Genomic DNA, 18,655 nt, shown 5'->3' on the forward strand with positions numbered 1-18,655 from the left:
GCAGGTGTGGCACGATAAAGATCCCTCCCTGCTCAAAGGCCGTAAGTGCCGAGCGTAGGCCTAAATTTGCAGCCCTTCACCGGCAATGGTGACGTCTCCATATCAGTGAAATATTCTGGAGAGGGACGTTAAACAGTATACAATCAATCAATCAATCAATCAATCAATCAATCAATCTTACCATAGTTTAATTTTATATAAAAGATATATCACTCATTTTGAGGATGATTTTACCACGTAGTAATATCTATATTTCATTAACGTCAAGTTATTAATATTTTCAGTTTTTTTATGAAAAAAAGTTATAAATTCACAATTCATCAGAGTAATGATAGTACATGTGGTTGTGTAAAACTAAATTTTTACTATAATATTCTCATAATCTAGAATGAATATGGATCGGTATATTTGCCTGTTTTAACCTTTTGTGTGCTCGAAAACAGTTTGAAATTCCAAATACATTATTTTAAACTATTGTGTGCATCGGTATTTTACAGGTGTATGACACAATAACATTATACATTCTTGCATTTACGTATTGTCAACTTTAAATTATTGGTTTACAATTGAAAAACTCACATGGATTCAATATAAATGTAGATAAGAAAGTAACTCCAATGCATAAATATTAATTGCTAAATAAATCCGTATACCTTTTCCTTCTGTCTTTATGTTAACAGTAAAGTCTGAACTGTGAGGTGTTATGCAATATTAATAGGAAAACAAACAGAAAATGAAAGTATGTACATCTATTCAAATAAGACAAAATGCATAATATAAACTATTTCACGAAATCCTTCATAACAAAAAAAAAAACTAGCTGGCTTTGTACAAAGGTTAATTTTAAAATTATAGCAAAGATACTGAAATAGTTTATCTGTATTCTTTATTCTAGTTTTACTTTCAACTTGATTTCTTTTACCCAAACAAAGAAATGGAGTATTAGCTGATGTGTTTGTTCCGCGAATTCGATTACAAAATCAGTCGACAGAAACAAAAATCAATTCCTGAAAGATGCCTTTCACAAACGTGAAATTTTACTACATTTTAATTGCAGAACTGATAGCATATAAAATAACATTATTTAGTATTCTCATCTATTTAGATTTTTTAAACATAAATGCAAGCATATTTTCCAAATGATATGAGCTTTTTTCTTTCAATTAATATCACTTTCGTTTTATACATGTACTTGCATACATTAATCTAGAATTTATCTGATATCGATAGGATCATTTAACATGGAAGCCAAAATAAAGCCTGCTTAATTAGGTCCTGTTTATAATATTTTTTGAATTTGATATTAAGTTGAATTGTAAAATGTGTTTTAACACTATGAATTCATTATTTCATTTTTAAAAATTGATAATAAAGAATTTAATCTGTTATAGTTAATAATGCGTTCGTTATAACGATTTCAAAAGAATGTTTTAACAGTTGAAATGTATTAAAACGTAGTTAACAAATGATTTAGAAAAGTTGGATCAGTGGTCAAAACAATGGAAAGTTGATTTTAACCCCAAGAAAACAGTGAATGTAAATTTTTCCAGAAAACATTTTTCTCATCCCAATGTTAAATTTGGTTTAAATGGCCCCTTAATTGAGCCATCGGACAATCACACACATTTGGGACTAAATTTTCAGGGTGATGCAAATTGGAAATCTCACATACAAATTACTTATGAAAAAGCATGTAAACGGTTAAATGTTCTACGAATGTTAAAACATTCCCTTTGTCGAGACGCGCTAATAAAAATATATATGTCATTTATTAGACCAGTTTTAGAATATGGTGATGTTGTTTGGGATAATTGTAATGAAAAGGAGTCATCTTTATTGGAAGAAGTTCAAATTACTGCTGCAAGAATTAATACAGGAATGAGAGTGAACTCATCAAGATCACTTTTATATGATGAATTGGGTTGGAATACATTATCTGACAGAAGGAAAGTACATAAATTAATATTATTTTACAAAATTGTGTATGGGTTAGCACCACAGTACCTTCAAGATCTTCTAAGACCTTGTATTCCACCCCAAACCTCATATTCATTAAGAAACAATGACGGTCTTACTTTTCTTATTCCTCAGACGAGGACCACATCATATACGAGGGGTGTTAGAAAAGTTCGCGGACAAGTTCTATTGTGAGCGCGCTATTTCCACGAAATCGGTCAAACTTTCCAGATAAAATCTTTACCTTTTTTCTAATAAATATACAAGAATTTGGTGCTCCCCGATGATTACTGAAAAATATACAGCTTTTTTATTTTGATAAAAATTGCTTCACGGAGCATGCTACATTTGGGCACGTTTACATCACAAAGACTCTTTATTAAAATTTAAAATTGCACAATTGTACCGCAAAGAGTTTTATGATATTTTACCTGCCGCTAAAGTATTCATGAAACGTCACTGGGAGAAATTTTGAACTAAATTGGAGCGTATATGACTGTTTTATAGCCGTTTATAACTGATCAACGCCTAAAAACACAGCCAAAAATCGGAACGTCACTGAGCGTCATGGAGCACTGCACTACGTAAAAATTATGTATGCAGACTGGAAAATGTCTAAAAAGAGATTAAAATGTTCAAGATGCTTTCGGGAATTTCTTACACCTACAAAGGACAAGTTTTCAAATGGTTGTAGCTTCATAAAAATGGAAGGATTAACATTTTGAATGATTAACTCATCGATACTTCAATACCCCCGTATCGCAAGGACGTTGCGTTGCGCCTATATGGTTTTGCACAGTTTCCATACCTGATCGATTAACTGCATGGACTTTTTTTAAGATCTCAATAATATCCGAATCAGTACAAAAGACATTATATAGAAGAAAAATAACATGTCTTGATATAGATATTCAATTTTAAAGTAGAAAAAAGATAAGAAAAATCTGAAGAAATGAAAGATTTATAGAGCTGCGACAAAGTTTAACCGGTTGAAATCTGGTTGTCACGTCGCCTTACGTCAAGTGATTGCTCCATGAATCCCATGACCTCATAGTAAAAATCGTTGTAAATATTCAAGATTTTATTATATGGACCTGATTTTTTTCATACCAATAAACAAAATATAGGAATTTATTCAGACATAGGTCATACTTCACAGTACACAAAAGATATTCCGTAATTCAATGTGTCCGCGAACTTTTCTAACAACCCTCGTATGAATAGTTATTTCCCATCTACAATTAAATTATGGAATAGTTTACCGTACCATATTAGGAGTTTACCAACACTATCTTCTTTCATTAATGCTATTAAAAAGACTCATTATAGAACACCCAATAAACTTTTTAATCATGGAAATCGTAGTCAAAATATCATTCATTGTCAGCTAAGAAATAATGCTAGTAGTTTAAATGCTGATTTACTGAAAGATTATATAAGTGATAGCTCAAAATGTGAAAATTGGAATTTTCATATAGAAAATGCATATCATTTTTTCTTTGAATGTCCATGTTATGTTGAGCAAAGAAACACTCTTTTTAACTGTATATCTAGTATAGACCTGCAAAATCCTATTCCTATTTCCCTAAATCTTTTATTATTTGGTGATAGTAGTATTTCATATGCAAAAAATATGAAATTATTTGATTGTGTTCACAAATATATATCACAAACCAAAAGGTTTCATAAATGAAGTGTAACTATGTAATACTTATTCCAGTTTATGTCTTAAATTAAATACACATTCATTGTATGTTTATAAATTGCTGTAGTTCTCATTTTTTCGATTTTTTTTTCAATTCATTTCCACATTTATAAACCGGTATTCATTTATTGTTTTTTTTTCTTTTTCTATCTTTACTCATGTATCTTTCTTTCCTCTATGTTCTATTTAAATTTGTGTCAGTAATATATAACTTATTGGTCATATATAAACCTGTTACTAATACTATATGTGTATTAATTAACCTTGTACCTATGGAGGGGGCTTATATAGGCTATGCCTGCTGCCCAATCCAATTATGTATTTTACATAATAAAATATGTTCAAATCAAAAAAAAAAAAAAAACGTAGTACAAAAATTGGTAACGAATTAACTTCATTTAAATCAATTCCATTTTTTATAACGACTAGAATAAATTAACTTATGAGAGATAGTATCTCCTCTTTATTTCATTATCTGAGGTAATGAGAAAGAAAAGAAATAAAATTCTGGAAGGAAACTTGGCTGAAGTCGTTCAATGTTTGAAGGAAAGGGGTTGAGTGTAGTATTGTTGTCTTTCACTTCCTAGTGAACTCCTCAAAAACTAATAAACTAGTATATAGCGGGTTTTAATAAATGTACCAAGGATCCTTCTTTACTTCTCACGAAAAGAATAACTGCTTTGAGTGAAGAGAATCTTTAGGAGTATAATTCTTGATATTATAGAAGTGGCTTTGATCAAACGTGGATACGTACATGTAAAAACTCCATGGAACATTAAGAATGTTTGCAAACACCATTTTTTTTTCCAAAGTCAACACCATCAAAACGTAGGATTTTTCAAAATTTATCCACGATAAATTGAGGAACAGCCGTTTTGACATCATTAGTAAAGGCTGTTTTCCAATAAATATAAAATTGGTTTATTTACTATACATTTCTTGTCAACTGCAAACTTATTTTGTTAAAATTATTATGCTTTTAAATCCTCGTTTAAATTATCCAATGAGGTGTGTGGATTTTTTTAACACATAACGAGTCGGAGAAAAGTGACGTATCTAACTAAAAATCATGAGAGATTCTTTTTATCCCATGTTTAATTCACACCCAATGTTTTATACTGTTTTAAATAGGACATCAATTTATTTTACTTCATCGCGCTAACGCAGTAGCCATTGTGACGTCACAAGTGCACTTAACTGTGATTTAGGATATCAAAAGAATATCCAATGAGTCATATCCACGGGATATTGGGTAATATATGTTATCTTTATTGTACCTGGAATCAATCCTTTTGTTTAACGCTTTTATTGCAGTATGTTTCATAACTTTGTTAATGCATTCATGAATATTCCAGTTTCATTTGCATGGTACAGAAGCAACACGAACATTACTTGTCGTAAAATTAAAAATAAATGTCATTAATGGTCTTTTACACCAAAAGAATTGTTGTAGACTGAAGATTTCTGTAAGAAATAAGTAAATGTAGTGCTCTGTATAATATGCATACTTAATTTATGTTTAAAACTTAAAGGAGTAAAGTATACATAAAAAAGTTACCCTCCTTACACATGTTACATTTGAAAGTAAAAAAAAATATCAGGGGACAAAAATATAAAGTTTTTTTGTATAAACAGTAGCGGGTCAAAATTCTATGGGGGTCATTTTTCAACGTGTGTGAAGTCGTAGAATTGCTAGTCATGATTGTTCTCCTATGGTCGAAAAATTGTCGTAGAATACCGACCCTGGTCAATATTCTACGTAGAAAATTAACCCCCTGGTCAATATTCTACGTAGAAAATTAACTCCCTGGTCAATATTCTACGTAGAAAAATAACCCCTTGGTCAATATTCTACGGGGGTCATTTTTCGTCGTTACACAGGCTGTCGGGGAAAACAGTCAAACTGTTTGACTTTTTTAAGTAAGAAATTATATAGGGACTATTTAGTAGGGGGTGTAACAATAGTTAATATAGAGTTTGTGTTCTGTTATTATTATACATGCATGGAGGAAATATTTTATATGTGTATAAGAACAATTGTCCATATATTTTTGTTGGAAACCTTTGATTCTTTTATTAACTTCAATTTTTGTTAATTGATCAAAACTTTTATTTTGATAGATAAAATACAAATTCAATATACATTTGTCTTTTTTCATAACATTTGGAAAAATAGGAGGCATAAAAGTTTCTATTATGATTCTGTAATTTGAATGTAGTGTATCTTATATAGTGGATTTAGCTTACACTCTACACTCAAAAATTCAACAAATCAAATTGAGAACCTTGAAGGATTCAAAAAGTACACTACACGTATAAATGACTTTTCTCTTTATATCAATATTATGTAAAACATATACATATGTCTAACAAATAATGAAAGTTTAATAAATATCACACCAATTTGAAAATGAAAAGTTTCTATCAGATGTTTATTCAAAATTGTAATCAAACACAACATATTTAAGAAAGAACCTAAACGTTCTTTTCAAATCACATATCAAATCACTAGTATATGTAATTTTTTACATATCTTGTCGAATGAAAAATATAGATAACTCCTATGATCTCAGGTGAAGTTTATCGTACCAATATCAGTTAAGTGCAATAAAATGAATCACGTATTTGTTTTTCAATTTTATTCCTGGATGTTTTGCATACATGTAATCAATAAAGACTGTTAAATAATAGCATCAGAATCAAAAACATTAATTACTTTAACAAACATGTTTTAAAGAAAACGTCACAACCAGACATGAAAGAGTACATTCAGTTATGTATTTTTAAAATGAAGTATTAAGCCTAATCAAAGAGTCAAGGAATTCAGACGTCGAAAAAGAAGGCCTCGCTGCTTTCATTAACGCGGATACCGACAGATCCATCCAGAAAGAAGTGAATTCTGGGATTGTGGAGACAGATGAACTTGCCAGGGCGAACATCTCCCCAGGTAAAATACGGATAGGGATTATCGTAATCAAGGTAAAATCCGACGTATATCTCAGTATTATTTCCATCCTAAAATATGAATAATTAATTTAAGTATGGCATTGAATTTATTTGCCATCCTGATTTGGTTTTAAATTTAAGAAATTTTAATAACATTTTCTTCTTCATTTTTCTTCTGCATAATTTCAATAGAGTTATCGTACTTACCTGTATATACACACAGTGGCGCCCTCTATAGTGGTGGTATCTGGAAATAAACCCCACGAAGGACACTCTTGCATTACCAAAACTCAAAGGAAGCTCATGGGGTATTTCTTCAATATCGTCAATAATGTACTGCATGGGAAACTTTCGTTCAACGTATATCTTTGCCTGTCTTCTAAGGTCTTTTGTTGTTGACTTTCGCAGAGAAAGATCGGCGGAATCCGTTCTGAACATTGTTGAGGGTCCAAACATCACTTGGTCTCCATTATCAAAAGCAGTAAAACTATTACGGCCCTGGGTCGCTTGCGAAAGAATTCTGTCTGATTTTGATTTCTTCAACTGTTCCTTGTACCCATCGGTCTGTATAACGTCAACAATGTCCTTATTTTTGCAAACGGTTTTATGGTCGGGCCAGTCTTGCGTTTGACATGATTTCGAGCAATAGCTGACAGTCAGGCAACGTCCGCATTTCTTGAGTTGTCCTGAACTAGTTCCACAAAACATACACAATGCACTCGAAGGAAGATCAGTCGAATCTCTCAATGACTGTTTAAGAAATCCACTAGAAGAGGAATTACCCTTTCTATCGTTTATCTCCGTATCTCTAGCATTCTTCAGGTCATCACACTGTGTTTTGTGGTTCGTTTTCCAGTCCCTTTTCTGGCACTCTTTACTGCAGTAGTACGTCAAGTGGCATCGTCCACACTTCTGCATTCCCTCTCTTTGAATTCCACAGTTGTTGCATGTGTTTTCCATTTTGATCTGACAAAAAATGTCCATGAACGTCTTACATGCTTTCAATTTTAAAACAAATCATTCAATATATAAAGCATGCTTTATACATTCATTCTTTTACGCCTTTAAACAAAATAAAAACAAAATACATGTACACTTTGAGCATGCAAAACTAGAACTAATTATTCTATCGAAATTCAACTTCATTTGGACGTTCCAGGCAAAACCCTTGCATTCAATATATACATGATATAATAAGAGGCTTGTGGACCATATTGCCCACCTGAGTACTGTGGCTAAAAACAGAAATAAGTTCACCATTGAAAAGTTATTTCTAAAAGTGGTCCCAACCTACCTTTAAAAGGAAGCCAGGGGAATATAATTTGAACAAATCCAGTCCCTCCCCCGGCCCCCGTAATAATTCTAACAAATCAAAATCTACACTACCTGAGGATGTTTCCATACAAATACTAGTAATATCAACCATGGCTTTGCTATTCCTGAGAATTATTTTAAAAAATGAATCTCGACCATGCTTTGAATAAACTTGAATCTTCACTACCTGGGGATACTTACATATAAAAAGAGATCAATCATGACCTTGCTGTTCTTGAGATGAAGTGTTTTCTAGATATTCATATGTAAAAATTTGATTGTCCTTTATGGCCCAGCTTTACAACCCGGGGAATGATTTGAACACATTTGAATCTACACGAATACTATATTTTGTTTTCTCTTTTTTGATATTCGAGAATTCAAATTGAAATTAATAATATCATTAAATCATATTCATAAATAAATTTATCAACTGTAAACATTGGAATCCAATACCAAAATGATAGCATTATTGAATTTAAAGCTATACATGGCGTATCTTAGCTAAGAAATAAGAATACGAATTGAGTTTTAATGATCGTGATGTTTGTTATTTATAATTTATTATCGAGTAAAATGTTGACTGATGTTTTTCATACTAATCTTTCCGTTATTTACACACTGAAATGACGAAGGATTTATTTCCCGAACATGACAAGGAGCACACGGCGGGTGTACCCGGTTTGCAACCACTTGATCCCACCTCTGATGTTTTTGATGTCCGTGTTTGCTTTGCTCCTATTTCGTATTAATATTGTTTTATAGACTTATGAGCTTGAATATTGTTCATTATCTCCATATATTTCATTATTTACTGTCAAATTTGAATGAATGGGCCATTGTTTGAAATTTCTTATATTTATGAAACGCGACTGATTTAAATTGTGTTTTTCACAGGAAAAGCTCTATCTTTATATGAATTAATAAAATAAATAGTAAGATTTTTTTTATTTAAGTTAGTCTGATCTTATACAAAATACTAAAACGCCATATTTGACTTTAAGAATATGGAATAGATATGATTTAAACATGTTAAAGTGCATGGAGTAAATATGAAAATAATTGATCTAAGAGAAAAGTTTCTATTTTAATGTATAACTTGTTATACTTGCTATATAATTCCTACCTCTTCCTTCTCTTATCCTCAGTACAGTTATCGTTGCAATAGTTACGCAATATTTATAAGAAAATAAACAGAAAGTGACAGTACATTTTTACTGCATACAGAGAATACAGACGTACAGTTCTTGAAAATGGAACTGTTTACAAAAATCCTTAATAAAAAGAAAGTACCGTTGAATCTTATATATATTTATTATTTATGGCATTATTTTCCAGATTGTGAATGTTCTGAATAATCTATTATTTATTATTTATATTGAATATTAAGTGTTACTACTTTCGTTTTCACCATCAATTCTTTTACTTAAATAAAGAAATGATGTAATGAGTTATTTTTGTTTCTTACAAGTTAATCACACATAGACAAAAAAGACAATCTATTTATATTTAAAAACTCAGGCTGAAAATATAATCTTTACCTAAGCATTTTGTATCGATATCTGATAGCAGCTAGATTTATAAATAATGCGATTGTTTATCAATATATAAAGTTCGTGGTCTAGTGTCATAAAATTTAAACCTATTTGAGGTACATCGATCATTAAGTTAGCGTCACCTCATAAAATTTTATCTATATTTAATAATATTTTTTCAAATGTATTCAATGTATACAATATTGTCCTGGTGGCGCAACATCAAACATAACGTTTTTTTCTACATGCCATATCCGAGAAAAAAATCGTAAGTTATGAGCATTCAAATATATAAATTCAAGCATGCGGTATAACATTATTGTTACCTTATTCTCTAAATTCTATGAAATTTCATCTTAATTTTATTTTGAGTGCCCAAACAATTAAAATGATGTCAAAAAAGAGAGGTGGTTTCTTTATCCAACTCAATACTAGAATAGTATTTTTGCGAACATACCGTATCGCGTAATTAATCGAAAAAAAGTTATCGCTTGTGATTAATAGTACTCTAAAGTTTGATATTAAAAGGATGCTGGGGGTTCCTCATTGACATTTAACATAAATGTTGTCAACACACGTGTTAAGTTGATGTTACAGGAACAGGGGCGGATCCAGCAATTTTTGAAAGGAGGGGTTCCAGGGTTGTTCCCCTCTTACCCCCCTCCCCCCCCCAAATACCTACTCTCAAGCAAAGATTCACAGACTTGTATGGAAATATCTAAGGTTGTGCTAAATACTATCTTTGTTTTATGGCCTTTTTTTTTTTTTTTTTTTTTTTTTTTTTTTAAAGCGTTTCCCAGTACGAACAAAACAACAAATACAAAATAAACAAAACAAAACCAAAAAAAAAAAAAAAAAAAAAAAACACGTTTCAAAAACTACGGAAGCCTTAAAATTGAATGGATTTGTATCATTTCCGAAGAGTATAAAGAATTTTCTTTAAGAATTTGAAAAACTTTTTTGGGGGTGGGATGCGGGTGGGCTTTAAAACAGAGTTACATGTTAGTTCCTTCAATAGATCTAGATATGATAAAAAACGGTACAAGTATAGCCAACACAGCCAAAGATCGCGGGAATCCAATATCATATTAAACTTCGCATGCTACATACAAGATCTAGATATATAAAAATAAGTAGAATATTTTCTACCATTCTCTCATAAAAAAGTATAATAGAGAAGGTGACTGGAGGAAACTTAATGTGTGAGAATCTCTGTATTCAATAAATAAGTGGGACGTACAAATACAAATGTAAATAATCTCGGAAAACGTTTTATCCCCTCTCACTCTCCAAAAAATAAAGGGGGGGGGGGTTCCAACCCCCGGAACCCCCCCTCTGGATCCGCCAATGAGGAATTCCAGAGCGGTAGTCGTAATATTTTTTTGGAAAAAGAACCACTGATCCCATTTCTGATGTTTTCAGAAGTCCGATTTTCCTCAATATGCCATTTTTTTATTTAAAGGATTTTTGCTTCTTCTTTTTTTTTTTTTTTTTTTAGATATGTCACTGTTCATTATCTTCACCCGACACTAAACAGTAAGAGTTTTAATTTGATTGGCGAGTTTTTATTTCCCCATAATGCACATTCAAGTTAGAACCTATATTAAATTATTCCATCTATTTTTATTGTGTAGTCCATTAACTGGACTAATTTATGTTCATATTGTAGCATATTTTCTATTCGTTATTTATCTATACTTCATTACTTTGTCAATGCAGTTAGACACGTTTGTATATATTCTGATTTTAGTTTACCTAGTTTTAGGTGAAGAAAGCAACACTTACAAGATTGGACTTTATACGTCCGTAAATGTATAAAACACATGTCATCAAAAAAGATCTTTTTAGAGGAAGGAAATAAGCAGGGGAGTGCCAAATATTATGTTTTAATTTTTCACCATAAAAACTAATGATAAGTGTCCTGATGGGTAGAGTCTATAACATAACCCAGTCTTGGATTTCGGGAAAATTATTTCCGGATTGGTTTTCACATCTATAATTTTCTTGAACGCCGAACCCGATTGTATCCTTCATATAAGGCGGTAAATCTAATCTTGACATGTATTTTATGGAAGGAATTCCGGTATACTGCTTTGTTTTGAAGTACGACCTCTTTCTTCACAACAGCTCCATGAAAGGGATGAAGAAAATAGGTATGAACGTAGTAAACATAGAGATATGTTTTGAAATAGTGATTGAATATGCGGTGTAAACACTTCAACAGTGTTCAACGGGTCTGGTATAAATATATTTAAGCATACGAAAAAATCAAATTGAAATATTTATGTATATATATATACAAATTTACTTCAAGTTTTGCCAAAGGTCAACTTGATAAACTACCTAACCTAGTCACGGTTCGACATAAAGTCTATAAACTACCTAACCCAGTCACGGTTCTACATAACCAAGTCTGTAAACTACCTAACCCAGTCACGGTTCGACATAAAGTCTATAAACTACCTAACCCAGTCACGGTTCTACATAATCAAATCTGTAAACTACCTAACCCAGTCACGGTTCTACATAACTAAGTCTGTAAACTACATAACCCAGTCACGGTTCAACCTAACCAAGTATGTAAACTACCTAACCCAGTCACGGTTCAACCTAACCAAGTCTCTAAACAACCTAACCCAGTCACGGTTCAACATAACTAAATCCATAAACTACCTAACCCAGTCACGGTTCAACATCACCAAGTCTCTCTAAACTACCTAACCCAGTCACGGTTCTACATAAAGTCTATAAACTACCTAACCCAGTCACGGTTCAACCTAACCAAGTCTCTAAACAACCTAACCCAGTCACGGTTCTACATAAACAAGTCTGTAAACTACCTAACACAGTCACGCTTTGACATCACCAAGTCTCTAAACTACCTAACCCAGTCATGATTCTACATAACCAAGTCTATAAACTACCTAACCCAGTTAAGGTTCTACATAACTAAGTCTGTAAACTACCTAACCCAGTCATGGTTCAACCTAAGCAAGTCTGTAAACTACCTAACCCAGTCACGGTTCAACCTAACCAAGTCTCTAAACAACCTAACCCAGTCACGGTTCAACATAACTAAGTCCATAAACTACCTAACCCAGTCACGGTTCAACATCACCAAGTCTCCAAACTACCTAACCCAGTCATGATTCTACATAACCAAGTCTCTAAACTACATAACCCAGTCACGGTTCTACATAACCAAGTCTGTAAACTACCTAACCCAGTCACGGTTCAACCTAACCAAGTCTCTAAACAACCTAACCCAGTCACGGTTTTACATAACCAAGTCTGTAAACTACCTAACCCAGTCACGGTTCAACATCAGCAAGTCTGTAAACTACCTAACACAGTCATGGTTCTACTTAACCAAGTCTGTAAACTACATAACCCAGTCACGGTTCAACCTAACCAAGTCTCTAAACTACCTAACCCAGTCACGGTTCAACATAACTAAGTCCATAAACTACCTAACCAAGTCACGGTTCTACATAACCAAGTGTGTAAACAACCTAACCCAGTCACGGTTCTACATAACCAAGTCTGTAAACTACCTAACCCAGTCACGGTTCGACATAAAGTCTATAAACTACCTAACCCAGTCACGGTTCTACATAACCAAGTCTGTAAACTACATAACCCAGTCACGGTTCAACCTAACCAAGTCTCTAAACTACCTAACCCAGTCAGGGTTCAACATAACCAAGTCCATAAACTACCTAACCAAGTCACGGTTCTACATAACCAAGTCAGTAAACAACCTAACCCAGTCACGGTTCTACATAACCAAGTCTGTAAACTACCTAACTCAGTCACGGTTCTACATAAAGTCTATAAACTACCTAACCCAGTCACGGTTCAACCTAACCAAGTCTCTAAACAACCTAACCCAGTCACGGTTCTACATAACCAAGTCTGTAAACTACCTAACACAGTCACGCTTTGACATCACCAAGTCTCTAAACTACCTAACCCAGTCATGATTCTACATAACCAAGTCTATAAACTACCTAACCCAGTCAAGGTTCTACATAACTAAGTCTGTAAACTACCTAACCCAGTCATGGTTCAACCTAAGCAAGTCTGTAAACTACCTAACCCAGTCACGGTTCAACCTAACCAAGTCTCTAAACAACCTAACCCAGTCACGGTTCAACATAACTAAGTCCATAAACTACCTAACCCAGTCACGGTTCAACATCACCAAGTCTCCAAACTACCTAACCCAGTCATGATTCTACATAACCAAGTCTCTAAACTACATAACCCAGTCACGGTTCTACATAACCAAGTCTGTAAACTACCTAACCCAGTCACGGTTCAACCTAACCAAGTCTCTAAACAACCTAACCCAGTCACGGTTTTACATAACCAAGTCTGTAAACTACCTAACCCAGTCACGGTTCAAAATCACCAAGTCTATAAACTACCTAACACAGTCACGGTTCTACATAACCAAGTCTGTAAACTACATAACCCAGTCACGGTTCAACCTAACCAAGTCTCTAAACTACCTAACCCAGTCACGGTTCAACATAACTAAGTCCATAAACTACCTAACCAAGTCACGGTTCTACATAACCAAGTTTGTAAACAACCTAACCCAGTCACGGTTCTACATAACCAAGTCTGTAAACTACCTAACCCAGTCACGGTTCGACATAAAGTCTATAAACTACCTAACCCAGTCACGGTTCTACATAACCAAGTCTGTAAACTACATAACCCAGTCACGGTTCAACCTAACCAAGTCTGTAAACTACCTAACCCAGTCATGGTTCAACATAACTAAGTCCATAAACTACCTAACCAAGTCACGGTTCTACATAACCAAGTGTGTAAACAACCTAACCCAGTCACGGTTCTACATAACCAAGTCTGTAAACTACCTAACCCAGTCACGGTTCGACATAAAGTCTATAAACTACCTAACCCAGTCCAGACTTGTCGAAATCTGTCGGTCCTGTCTGCGAGGCCGGTAAAAATTTGTCTGGACCGATAACATTTAAGAAAACGTCGGTCCAGATGACCGTTTGAAAAAAAATGAGCGTAATGCAAATTTAATAATGGTCGGGATCGGGATGCGTAGTTCAAGGTCACAAACAGAAAAAAATGGCCGCGTTCACAGCATGTTGATGCTAGCTAAGTAAATTTGTTATAGCAAAGTCATAAAACTTCTCATTTATGTCTTTGTTATCCCAAGAAAGGAAACTTGTTAGATTGAAGGCTATTGAAAATAATAAAGGACATTTTGGTATCTGGTCTGACAAAAGTTTGACTGGTCCGACAAAACATTCGACTGTGTCAGACCAAATGTCTGACAACGATTAAAGAATTTCGACAAGTCTGCCAGTCACGGTTCTACATAACCAAGTCTGTAAACTACATAACCCAGTCACGGTTCAACCTAACCAAGTCTCTAAACTACCTAACCCAGTCAGGGTTCAACATAACTAAGTCCATAAACTACCTAACCAAGTCACGGTTCTACATAACCAAGTCTGTAAACAACCTAACCCAGTCACGGTTCTACATAACCAAGTCTGTAAACTACCTAACCCAGTCACGGTTCTACATAAAGTCTATAAACTACCTAACCCAGTCACGGTTCAACCTAACCAAGTCTCTAAACAACCTAACCCAGTCACGGTTCTACATAACCAAGTCTGTAAACTACCTAACACAGTCACGCTTTGACATCACCAAGTCTCTAAACTACCTAACCCAGTCATGATTCTACATAACCAAGTCTATAAACTACCTAACCCAGTCACGGTTCAACATGACCAAGTCTGTAAACTACCTAACCCAGTCATGGTTCAACCTAACCAAGTCTCTAAACAACCTAACCCAGATCTTTTATTGTAGTCTGAACACACATGTCAACAAAATTGTTTATTAGTGCAGAATGGCTCGTTTTGTTCAAATTAATATTTAACATGTTTGAAAGTTTTTAAGCTATTTGATATGTATTTATTTGTTTCATTAATTATTGAATATTTATCAATACATGTAACATGTATAACAACATGAAATTTTATGGATATATTTTTCAGGTGTAGAAAACAAACCTCATCACCAGAAGTCTCTGAAGAAAGTGTTCGTGAAACTTAAAGAAGACCCAAAGGTCTCACCTGCAGAAAATATAGAAAATTATTTTTATGTACAGTTAACAGACTGTGAAATATCATAGAAGTCTCAAGAAAGGAGAGGTAAAAAAATGAAATTATAAAAGGTGCTTTTATAAATATGATCAATACATTTATAATCAAGGACTGACTGACAGATTTTTAAGGCACTTGTCCAAGGGCAAGTACATGGTCAAAATTCACTTGCGAAACCTGAATTTTTGCTTGTCCTACCATAACCTAATATTGTATTTTAATACAAATATTTTTAAATTGAAGAGGAAGACAAATACTAAGTAGATCATATGGCTTTTTTTAAGTCACTTGCACATGGGCAAGTGATCGATAAAATTTCACTTGCCCACCCCTAAAATTCACTAGTCAATAGCTCAATTGCTCAAATCATGACCCTCAGGGATAGGGTGGGCCAGAATGGCAAATCAATGTTTGGACAGCAAAGCCATGATTGGTCTAATTTTAGTTGGGGGGCACAAAGTAAGTTCAAATGTAAAGGTCAATAAAGCCACAGGTAGTCAAAGAAATATTCAAGCATCCTTAGGTTAGTGTAGACTGAACTTTGATCAAATCATACCCTTTTTCCTTTAATTGGTTGGGACCACTTTTGGGTTTAAACTTTAATCATAAACTGATTTCTGCTTTTTTTCTAGCCACAGTGCTTTGGTGAGTGATGTGGCCCATGGGCCTCTTGTTGAATGTTTAGTGTTAATGTTTACCTCATGACCTTGATCTTGAACTATGACTACCTTTGAAAAACTTAAATCTCACATAATCATAGATTTTTTTAATTTTCCGTGTTGGGTCAGCATTCATTTCAGATGTGCATTCCTTATTACAAGACTTTTTCAAATGATACCAAAATTTTAACATCTTAACCCTCATTGTTGAGTCCCAAACAAATTTGTTTTGTTTTTTAAAGATTTTATCTTGAATATCTTGAGAGTAATGATTTAATGTATTTTTCCAGTTCGCCTCCACCAGGACTATTTCTCTTAACTGCATGTTAGGAAATATTCCTGGCCTGGGGATCTGGATCTTTGGTAACTCCCCCAGTGATACACTGTATATTGCATACATTAAAAAAGCACACAATCTAATTCCACTTCCCCTTTTCAACACACAAAACCTATTCCATTGACTTATCATGTTAAGCATTCTTCAATGAGCTTTTTTTTTGTTTTTTCACTGATTTTAGGGGTATGTTAAGTTCTCCAGGATGTTACCTTTATAGTTTGAAAAACTGCCAAAATGGAAAGGTTTTCACATCACTGGAAGATGGGTATGATAAATTTTATTTTTTCAGAATAAATTACCGTAAAGAAAATAGATATGCATATTGTAAAGTGAATTTGTGATTCTTTGATAACCAATCAACTTATTAACATTTAAGGTAAACCATATGTGGAGACCAGTCTTTATATCCATAATTTAATTAGTCACATCTGAAGTGCTATTGAAATGACTAATATTCAAAAGAATTTCATTCTTACCCTTATTTATTTTCATTCTCTTTTAGGACAGGACAGAGTTTTAATGAAGAAGTTTGATATTTTAAAGATGTGTTGCTTGTTTAGGCAAGAATCATTACCGCAGCTTCCAATTCCATTGTCAAGAACATCACATATAGAAAAGCCGAAGAACTTCTATACCCAGTGAAATAGCAGTTTTATGTTTTGATTGACTGAGTTAACAAATTTGTTTTGCTCTTCATCAGTAACTGTATAAATTATATATTTTACAAGTTTGCTATTGCTATATGGTTTACAGGTATATTCATACCTCTGCTCCGAAGGAGAGGGAGGTATACTGTTTTACCCTTATGTGCCTGTCTGTGTGTCTGTTGGTAACAAATTTTTGTCGCAGTTTTCTCAGCAATTCCTCTTCTTGGATGCTTGAAATGTTAACACAATCTTCTCTGAGGCATGCCATATTGTGGGATACATTTTTATTCAAATTCGATGTCAACTTCCTGTTTGTCTGTGCATCCATCGGTTTCATACATAACAAATTTTCTCATTAACTATATATAGCAGATGTTTGAAATTGTACTACACTCTTTGTTTAGGCATGCCATATGGTGGAATTAATTTTGATATGAATCTGATGTCAACTTCATATTTTTCTGTGGATCTGCCTGTAAGTGTATATTAACATGATAGTGCTTATTTACATCAGAGCGGGGATATTACTAGTGAGCATTGGCTCACAGATTTCTTGTTTGATCAGTATCTGATTAAATTTAATTGTTATGACATACAAATGGACTCTATCAGAGCTGATCCAGTGTGTCTGGTTAATGTAGATAAACTCATAAACCCTGTAAATTTTGAGTTCAGTCAAATTAAATGCACTCCAGATTGCTTTACTTGTAATTCTTATTTGAACCATAGTTTACATATTGGTATATGAGTACTTGATGTTATTAAACGATGAAAAAGAAGTCAAGATGAGCTTATGCTATAGCCCCGGCTTCGGCGTTAGCGTCCCAGGTTAAAGTTTTAGGAGCAAGTCCATTCCCAAGTAACTATTAGCCCTTCCTGGACCAAACTTGCATGGATGATGCATCTAGAGATGGACACTACCAGACTTGCTTCGGATGCTGGATCTGACCTACATTTTCCACATGAGTGATCAGAATAAAGTTTTTTGGAGCACGTTCATTCTCTAATGAACTTCTAGACTTATTTAAGCAGAACATGCTTGAATATTGTTGTCAGAATAATTACAAAGTATTAAGAAAATATGATGTGAGATTTGCATTACTTAAACTAATTACATTCCTCGAGGTTAGCTTTGTAATCTTTGATTACCTATGTTTTAACTTTGCATTACTAGTATACCCTCAGTAGAGCATTCATGTCCTATGGACATATTTCTGGTTATCTTGATGACTCTCATTGACTGGACCCAATTGCTGCAGATACTGGTAAATCCGAAATGATAAAGCGGTATGATTAGATTGAATAGAAGTATTTTGGTTTAGTTTAGTAACAATGCTCTCAAATTAAGCTTTTTAATTGCATGTAACTGTGGCGGTCAGCCAGGCTCGATAA

General features: G+C 33.5%; 2 protein-coding genes and 1 long non-coding RNA gene across 6 annotated transcripts in view; 1 reads left to right on the forward strand and 2 right to left on the reverse strand.

The window, feature by feature from the left end:
• Nucleotides 1-731, reverse strand: part of LOC134263164 (uncharacterized) — a 98,136-nt gene extending 97,405 nt beyond the window's left edge. The window contains exon 1 of one of the 3 annotated variants that reach the window (XM_062745474.1): nucleotides 580-638. In XM_062745474.1, the coding sequence (XP_062601458.1) occupies nucleotides 580-623 (44 nt within the window). In that variant the 5' untranslated portion in view covers nucleotides 624-638. The other 2 variants (XM_062745473.1, XM_062745472.1) reach the window with 2 other exon arrangements.
• A 5,016-nt stretch (nucleotides 732-5,747) lies between these two features.
• On the reverse strand, nucleotides 5,748-9,114 carry LOC134263171 (uncharacterized). 2 transcript variants are annotated; one of them, XM_062745484.1, is made up of 3 exons: nucleotides 9,048-9,114; nucleotides 6,815-7,573; nucleotides 5,748-6,676 (listed from the first exon to the last, which is right to left on the reverse strand). In XM_062745484.1, exons 2-3 carry the CDS (start codon nucleotides 7,565-7,567, stop codon nucleotides 6,485-6,487), a joined length of 945 nt encoding a protein of 314 aa, XP_062601468.1. In that variant the 5' UTR covers nucleotides 7,568-7,573; nucleotides 9,048-9,114; the 3' UTR covers nucleotides 5,748-6,484. The 2 variants fall into 2 exon arrangements, with proteins under 2 accessions (XP_062601468.1, XP_062601467.1); XM_062745483.1 differs by lacking the exon at nucleotides 9,048-9,114 and adding an exon at nucleotides 7,902-8,048.
• Nucleotides 9,115-11,491: 2,377 nt separating this feature from the next.
• Nucleotides 11,492-17,967, forward strand: LOC134263165 (uncharacterized). Its single transcript, XR_009991199.1, has 4 exons — nucleotides 11,492-11,609; nucleotides 15,513-15,668; nucleotides 16,798-16,881; nucleotides 17,119-17,967. It is a non-coding gene; the product is annotated as an uncharacterized LOC134263165 (long non-coding RNA).
• The last annotated feature ends 688 nt before the right edge of the window (nucleotides 17,968-18,655 follow it).

The sequence above is a fragment of the Saccostrea cucullata genome, unplaced genomic scaffold (assembly GCF_032062105.1).
Source record: "Saccostrea cucullata isolate Sc308-1 unplaced genomic scaffold, CSIRO_AGI_Scuc_v1 ctg1665, whole genome shotgun sequence".
NCBI lineage: Eukaryota > Metazoa > Mollusca > Bivalvia > Ostreida > Ostreidae > Saccostrea > Saccostrea cuccullata.